At 37.4% G+C, this 9,194-nt stretch overlaps 1 protein-coding gene across 3 annotated transcripts in view; it reads left to right on the forward strand.

The window, feature by feature from the left end:
• Window positions 1-7,557, forward strand: part of BRINP3 (BMP/retinoic acid inducible neural specific 3) — a 484,417-nt gene extending 476,860 nt beyond the window's left edge. Inside the window, exon 8 of one of the 3 annotated variants that reach the window (XM_070767931.1) lies at window positions 5,623-7,557. In XM_070767931.1, coding sequence (XP_070624032.1) covers window positions 5,623-6,739 — 1,117 coding nt within the window. In that variant the 3' untranslated portion in view covers window positions 6,740-7,557. The remainder of the gene's footprint in view (window positions 1-5,622) is intronic. The other 2 variants (XM_070767930.1, XM_070767929.1) reach the window with 2 other exon arrangements.
• Window positions 7,558-9,194: the final 1,637 nt, after the last annotated feature.

Here is a 9,194-nt window from a genome sequence, read left to right on the forward strand (position 1 = left end):
GACTTAGTCCTTGTAGAGGCAGATGGCAAGTGCCAATTTTTAGTTGGCAACATCATTCAAAACTACAAGGCCAAGACAATATCTTCTTTGATATTCTTCATAACAACGTTTTAATACAGCATTTCATTCATATTGTTGCACTGTGGGCAGCTACCATGTGTGGGGGCTCTGTGAGGATGGGATTTGTTACATCATTTCATCCTGACAGTAGAGCAACAGGCAAACTGAGGGTGAGCTTCTGAGATTCAGAAAGCTGTACACATTCCCCAGCGTCATGCAGAATCAAAATCTGGACCAGTGTTTCTTTGAATTCTAAAGTCTTCGCTCAAAGAGACTAAAGTGACTTGTCCCCAGCCACCAGGTAAAGTCTGTCCTAGAAATCCAGTGTTCATACTTCTGGTCTAGTGCTCTTTTGACACTCATATAATGTATGTTCTGTGAAGAAGAACAGATTTTAAATACACAGAAAAGGACTTCCCTGGTGGCCCAGCGGTTAAGACTTTGCCTTCTAATGCTAGAGGTGTGGGGTTTAATCCCTGGTTGGGGAGCTAAGATTCCCCTATGTCTCGTGGCCAAAAAACCAAAAAATAAATAAGTAAAACAGAAACAATATTGTCACAAATTCAATAAAGGCTTTAAAAAGGATCTACAGAAAAAAAAATTCTTTAATGAAGACAGAAAGAATGTTGTCAGTGAACAGAGACAACTGAACCAAACTTGTGTCTAATCTCAACTTGGTTTGCTACCTGATTTCTCAAATATAAACATGCTATCGGCTTTTAACTAATTATATTTCTTCCAAAAGTTTAACTTAACTCTGAAAGGTATTTTCTTTTTGTAATGCAATCACATAAAAGGTTTTTTTTTTTTGTTTTTTTAGATCAGTTTCAATGCACTTACTTCCTGATAGATAAGGAGTTTTTAAACCCCTTGAATTGCTTCATATCATTGTCATTATCAATTCATTGACTTTAATACTGCCTTCCCTTCATTTTTTCTTCTATACTTCTATAATTTGCATAGTTCCTTCACTTTAATTTATATTCTCTCCCTCCCTTTACTCCTTCTCTCCCTTTTCTTTCCTATTTCCTTGCTTAGTAAATATTTATTGAAGTGCTATTAAGTAGTTATTAGAAACAATGCCACATGTTTGATAAAAAGCAACAAAGGACTTACTTGCCTGCCAGGAGTTCATCTTTCAAATTGCATCTTCTAAACCTAACCCCAGTAGACCCTAAATAGTTTATGTGGAAAAAGTTATGTATGAGAATAAAAATGTGGCATTACTTTGTTTTAATACTTAAGTATAAAAGAAAGGATTGATGCTTTTGAATGGTGGTGCTGGAGAAGGCTCATTAGAGTTCCTTGGACAGCAAGGAACTTAGACTAGTCAATCCTAAAAGGAAATCAACCCTGAATATTCACTGGAAAGACTAATGCTGAAGCTGAAGCTCCAATACTTTGGCCACCTGATGCGAAGAGCCAACTCACTGGAAAAGCCCCTGATCCCAGGACAGATTGAAGGCAAAAGGAGAAGGGAGTGACAGAGGATGAGATGTTAGATAGTATCACAGACTCAATGGATGTAAGTTTGACCAAACTCTGGGAGACAGTGAAGGACACCGAAGCCTGGCATGCTACGGTCCATAGAGTCAGAGAGAGTTGGACATGACTTAGCAACTGAACAACAAAAAAGAAAGGGAGTTTTGAAAAAATACTTCAGTAAAGTTCAGTCGCTGTTGTGTCTGACTCTTTGTAATCCCATGGACTGCAGCACACCAGGCTTCTTTAATATGGAATATATTTCTCTTCAAAAATTTAACTTTAAATTTTAAAACTACAGTTAAAGTTTACTTTGTCAGAGAAAAAAAAAGAACTACATGATCTTTTGGATAAAGTGAAAACCCATGTACAAACGTGAAATTTGCTCCACTTTCTACTTTTTTTTTTTAGGCCAGTTTTTTATTTTATTTTTTTACTTTACAATATTGTATTGGTTTTGCCATACATCAACATGCATCCGCCACAGGTGTACATGTGTTCCCATCCTGAACCCCCCCTACCACCTCCCTCCCCATACCGTCCCTCTGGGTCATCCCAGTGCACCAGCCCCAAGCTTCCTATATCCTGCATCGAACCTGGACTGGCGATTCGTTTCTTTTATGATATTATACATGTTTGAATGCCATTCTCCCAAATCATCCGCCCCCTGCCCCGCCCCCCAGAGTCCAAAAGACTGTTCTATACATCTGTGTCTCTTTTGCTGTCTCGCATAGAGTTGTCGTTACCATCTTTCTAAATTCCGTATATATGCGTTAGTATACTGTATTGGTGTTTTTCTTTCTGGCTTACTTCACTCTGTATAATAGGCTCCAGTTTCATCCACCTCATTAGAACTGATTCAAACACTGCCTTCACAAGAGTTTACTAGTAGTAATGAATAATTATTGAATTTTGTTCCTTTAAAAATCTATTCCCTACCTGTGAAGTAATTAAAAAAGTAAAAACATAGGTAATAGGGAATAAAGGACAAGAAACAGCAAGGAAGGAAACACATGTAAGCTCTTCTGTCCTAGGGAACAGGAGCTTTGACAGCATACTGAGTTATCAGTATTCATACATGACAAGCTGAAACCCACGAACCTTCAGTAATGCATTCCTTCAATAATGCATCTGCAGGGGATGTGAAAAGAATTGGAAAAGGCTGAAAAAGTCACTGCTTTTCTAAAGTGTCCAAAGGAGTCTTTCTATGATACCCTAGTTTTGTGAGCTCTGTCTATAGACTTGGGTCTATTTAACTCATTTTTTTTTGGTTTGTCCTTATGATTTGGAAACACAATGAGAGCTTACAGTAAGAGATGGATTGGCTCAGAGAACTTATGCTTTGATTCTAGGGAAGAAAATATAATGTTCAATCCAGATAGGGTATATATTTTATATGGTTTATATTAGATAGATATAAATAAGGCTACAGACAGAAAGAAAACACAGAAATAGGGAAGAAAGAAAGAAGGATAGAATGGAAGGGAGGGAAAAGAGAGAAGGGGAGAAAGAAAGAAGGTAACAAGGAGAGAGATTAATTCATTGAGAGTGAATTGATGAAATAAATATATCAGTAACTGCAGATGACAAGTCAGTAATAATTTCTGGATTCTGAGACTGAATACAGAAATCATGAATCAAGCTATTTCCTCAGTGAGAAAAAGAAAGCTTTTGTGTGTGTGTGTGTGTGTGTGTGTGTGTGTGTATATATATATATATATATAAAATACAGCAAGAAAACAAGGAACCAGAGAAGAAGAGATGCTTACATAGATGTATGGCTAACCAAGTGCCAATCATTGCTATTTCACAACCCCTGAGCAGCCTCCTGGGAGAGTTTTCTAAGAACTTATTTTTAAAGTATCTTGGGAAAGTTAGAAATGATTTTAATAGGTGTAGTATCCCAGTTAGTGTTTTTCAGTGCAAGAGACAATTAGGAGGAAAATATTTTGTGTTTTTGTTGAGCTTAATTAGGTTTTACCTTCTATTCTAGGTCTATAGAAAACAGTTGCATTTAGGGACTCTGGAAAGAAAGGTTTTTAAAATATACATTTACTGAGATTTGTATATAGATTGAATTGTGCAGATGTCAAGAATATGTTGTGTAACTCCACCTCCTGCATCTTGGGAGTTAGATCTTCACAACGGTATGAAATACAAAGTTTAGTGCTTTAACTTTTCACTGAAAAATATGCACATTGAGAAAATGTTCCTTTAATTTGTCTGTGCATTTTATCTAATATTCATTAAGTATTAGAGCATTGTGATCTCCCAGCATTCTGCTAGGCCCAAGATCTAAAGCTGCAACCAAAGCATATATGATTTTGGCAAGTTGAATATTATACTTAATGGGATAAATGGAGTATAAACAAGTAAGTACACGATATAACATTTTAAGTGGAAAAAGGCACTATGAAGAAAAATAAGTAAATATTATGAGTAGGAATAAAGGAGTTATTCAATTTATTTGGAAAAAAACAGGGAAGAGCTTCCTTAAAAAAAAAAAAAGTGTTATATCACAATAGGAGAATGAGCAAGGACCAAAAATGAATATATAACTCAAATATTGCTCTGAATGTGATAATAAATTGTTCTGACTGATTATTTACACATTCATATCTATATTTTACTGCATATACAAGTTCGTTAAATGGTAGCAATGTAATGTCTAAAGGATTGGGTACAATATACACAATTTGCAGAAAATCTTATATGTACTGAATAATCAACACTGGAAAGGCATAAAACACCAAAAAATATACAATTTTTGGTGTCTACTGTGATGCATGCTCTGTACAATAGTCAAAACACATGCAGCCAGTCTGAGGCAAACTATTTCTCACAAGAACTTAATATGGAAAATATTACTAACTTGAGCGCTAAGTCACTTGAGTCATGTTGACTCTTTGCCACCCTATGGACTGTAGCCCTCCAGGCTCCTCTGTCCATGGGATTCTCCAGGCAAGAATACTGGAGTGGGTTGTCATTTCCTCCTCTGGGGGATCTTCCTCACCCAGAGAGCGAATTCCCATCTCTTGTCTCCTGCATTGGTAGGTGGGTTCTTTACCACTAGCACTATCTGGAAAGCCCTTTGCTAACTTAGGTCATTCAACATTTCCATTATTTTGCAGCTAGTATGAGAAAGTAGCGAGATAAAATCAAAGAATTGTCTGAATACACAGCCACATGCTTTTCCTTAATTATTTTACTGAGATTTTAAACACACTAAAATAATTTGAATAATGTGGGAAAAGAGGAAAAATGAGATCTTAAATTTGCATGAAGATTAGCCTGATTTCTAAATATAAATTTTAAAATGTTAATTATTCAAATCAAACCCATTCAACTAACACACTTAACCCTTATTAAAAGAACTCGTAGTTGGTTTTAATGAGATATTTTCAACAATTTTCTTGAGCAGCCTGGAAGGATAAAAATCAAACATGTTTTAATAATATTTTCCCTCTCAGTGGGTACTTGTTCTTTCAATGTTGATGGAACCCTAGGATTTAAATCCATTGATTGAGTATTTAGAGTTGTTTTAATTTCATTTTTTCCTTTCTATTTAGGATTCCTGCTGCATAGTGCTCTATGAAGCTAAGAGTGAATGAATGAACAATCGTCATTTATGCACTCTAATTCTACTGCAGATATTTAATGATAAAACATTTTATTTCCTTTTGTTGGATATCATTTCAAAACTATAACAAACCCAATTATATTCACAATCAGCTTCCAAGGACACTAATGAGATGCCATGTAATCTCTTCAGAAGATATTTCATGCAGTTTTCCAGTTCAAATCAAATGTATCTATCTTTAATCTTATTCAATGATGAACAAAATATATATATATAATTTAAATATATAAATATTATATAAGTATATTTATATTTTTTAAATGATGAACTACATGGATTTTTTTTTTAATCTCAGTTAAATAACTGACTGGAAAGGTCCTAAGAACGTAACAGTTAAGCTTTCAGACACAAGGTAACTTGACTGCAGGATACACACACACACACACACACACACAAATGCTTTTGTATTAATATAGTTTCCTTTTGTTTTCTGTTTCTAGAACTTCAACTTACTGGCTCACTCGCATCCAGTCTTTTCTCTACTGCAATGAGAATGGCCTTCTGGGCAGTTTTTCAGAAGAGACGCACTCCTGCACGTGTCCCAATGACCAGGTGGTCTGCACGGCCTTCCTGCCCTGCACGGTGGGCGACGCGGCCGCCTGCCTCTCCTGCGCCCCAGACAACCGCACCCGCTGTGGCACGTGCAACACGGGCTACATGCTGAGCCAGGGCTTCTGCAAACCCGAGGTCGCCGAGTCCACCGACCACTACATCGGCTTCGAGACTGACCTGCAAGACCTGGAGATGAAATACCTGTTGCAGAAAACCGACAGGCGGCTGGAGGTGCACGCCATCTTCATCAGCAACGACATGCGCCTCAACAGCTGGTTCGACCCCTCCTGGCGCAAGAGGATGCTCCTCACCTTAAAGAGCAACAAGTACAAGTCGAGCCTGGTCCACATGATCCTGGGTCTCTCTTTACAGATCTGTTTGACGAAAAACAGCACCCTGGAGCCCGTGTTGGCCGTCTACATCAACCCCTTCGGAGGCAGCCACTCTGAGAGCTGGTTTATGCCTGTGAATGAAAACAGCTTCCCCGACTGGGAGCGGACTAAGCTGGACCTCCCCCTGCAGTGTTACAACTGGTCGCTGACTCTGGGGAACAAGTGGAAGACGTTTTTTGAGACCGTGCACATCTACCTGAGGAGTCGCATCAAGTCAAACGGCCCCAATGGCAACGAGAGCATCTACTACGAACCCCTGGAGTTTATTGACCCATCCCGGAACCTGGGTTATATGAAAATCAATAACATTCAAGTGTTTGGCTACAGCATGCACTTTGACCCGGAAGCCATCCGGGACCTGATTCTGCAGCTGGACTACCCCTACACTCAGGGATCCCAGGACTCAGCACTTTTGCAGCTTCTAGAGATAAGAGACCGTGTAAATAAACTCTCCCCACCCGGTCAGCGTCGTCTAGATCTCTTCTCTTGCTTGCTTCGTCATAGACTCAAGCTGTCTACTAGTGAGGTGGTGAGAATCCAATCTGCTCTGCAGGCGTTTAATGCCAAATTGCCAAACACAGTGGATTATGACACAACCAAATTATGTAGTTAACCATACATGTCAAGCACAACCCAAAATCTTGAAGGAGTTTTTACAGTGCTTTTGTGGAACAGTTTATGTTTGGAAGAGTACCTTTAAATTGTCTTTTCAATATCTGTCTTATATCCGTCAATAACGTTGGATGGCAATTTACACAATGGACTTGCTGACAATGAATATATTATACTGCAGTTTTGGTTTCTGAATGAAATAAATACTGACACCAGTCTAGAAGACATTCTACTTTTTACAATAAATTTCATTTGTAATTTTATATGTTCCGTGGCAATGCTTTTGTGCATTACATCCTCTAGAGGGAACATAAAAAGATACCAATAAAATTTTGTAGCTGAACAGTTATTAAAAAGAAATGCTGTGGGATTCCTTTTTTCCATGAAATGAGTTCTATTTTGATATAGCTTGTTAGAACCTGGGGAAAATTCCCAAGATTTTTTAATTGAAACATTTGACGGTTCCTTTCAAAAGCCTTTAGGGAAAACCCAACTAGGTAGAATGCCTAGCATTAATGTATTTTTATGGTTAACAGCATAATGGCAATGCTTTATTACCTATACTTATAAACCAGACACAATCATTATTAAAATAGACAACTTATTTCTCAACTAAATATCTAAACATTTGGGCAAACACACAGAAAGTCAGTGTGCTTATAAGTACACATGGAGAAAGTAAAGGCTTCATTTCCTCAGCAACTTGCTTTGTCATTCTCTTTCTACATTCTAATAACCAGCAATCAGCATACTCTACACACTTATTTTCATTTCAAGTATTAAAAGCCTAGTTATTCCAGTACTTTAGCAATGTCAATAAGATAACATTTCTAGAAATCATAAATTGTAACGTGCTGGCTTAAAATAAATGGTCAAATAACTAATTCAAGTGTAAATAGACATTTTTTCCTCTCAGAGAAACTAGTATCATTAAAATACATTTTGCAGTGCAAATTCTTTCAATACAAACTATTTTAGTCCAAAATATTTGCTTGAAATTCCGTACTACCAATATATAATATTAGATATGTGGGCTTCCCAGGTGGCACTAATGGTAAAGAACCTGCCTGCCAATTCAGGAGACATAAGAGACACAGGTTCAATCCCTGAGTCAGGAAGATCCCTTGGAGGAGGCCACGACAACTCACTCCAGTATTCTTGCCTGGAGAATCCCATGGACGGTGGAGCCTGGCGGGCTACAGTCCATTGGGTCTCAGAGTTGGACACAACTGAAGGCACTTATCACAGACAATATTAGATATATAATTAATGTTTTTTATCTAATGAACTTAAGTTGCATTTTTGTTTAGATATATGAATGTGTTTGTAAAGTATGGTGATGCTTTTATCACTCTGCTCTTGTTTAAATATTTCATAAACATTTCTTATAATGTTAACCAATGCACTGTCCAGCCCAGGTTTCCTGTTGAGGTCATGAAGTTATTTCTCAGAGCACAAAGAAGGGAATGTATGACATGATTGAACATAGTAAGACTGATGATGAAAACATCACATCCACATTCTGGATTCTTAAGCTGTTTGTTTAGATTCCAAAGCATTTTAAGAAAAGGTAGCTCAGACATCGCATACCAATTCAGTCACCATAAGTGTGGCATAGCCTTCTAACCCCTGCCTGGATAACTGATTTTCTTTCTTTAATCATCTGATTTTTTTTCCCCTTACTTTTGCTATTATCAGTAAATCCACTGAAAATATACACAATTATTTAACACCATTTTTCTGATGTCATAGCAGATATACTTTTTATTTAATTCTGACAACACTAGGCTATAGATTATCATTCCCATTTTCTTGATGGAAGAAAAACAAACAGAGGCTCAGAATGGTTTGTCAAATTCCCCAAGATCACAAACCAGTAAGTTAAAAAATCAGCCTACCAACACAACTTTTCTGGAATGAATTGTCTTCTTTTCAAGTGTGCCACTGAGATTTAAATGAACCATCCTATTTCTGTATTTAATCTCATTACATGGACAGGTTTATAGTGAAACAAGAATCGTTTATAAAACTGAGGTCTAAATCATTATAAAACACATACCTTCACAGCACACTGGAGTAATTAAATAAACCAGAATGTATCATCCAAAATTGATCACCCACAAAATGACCAAGCTTATCAAAAATAGATAGACCATATATTTAAAAAGACATTTGCTATAAAAGTCAGAATTGCAGCTAAGGCTTTTTCCAGAAGCATTTTAGAGGCCCAGATGTCCAAAGCCACCGATCTCAGAAACCACCTGAGCAATGTATGTGGTCACCAGTGGACTCAGAACAGCAACCATTCTTGGAACCTAAGCAAAATGTCAGCAATGCTACTTCTATTGCTCAGCTCACTCTGTGCTGATGGGCTTATGATAGAGAAACTCCTATGGCTAAAGGTAAGGATATACCTGGCTAGGGTGGCTAGGGGTTTATCCTGAGACTTCGCATGT

Source organism: Bos indicus, chromosome 16 (genome assembly GCF_029378745.1).
Source record: "Bos indicus isolate NIAB-ARS_2022 breed Sahiwal x Tharparkar chromosome 16, NIAB-ARS_B.indTharparkar_mat_pri_1.0, whole genome shotgun sequence".
In the NCBI taxonomy this organism is placed as follows: Eukaryota; Metazoa; Chordata; class Mammalia; order Artiodactyla; family Bovidae; genus Bos; species Bos indicus.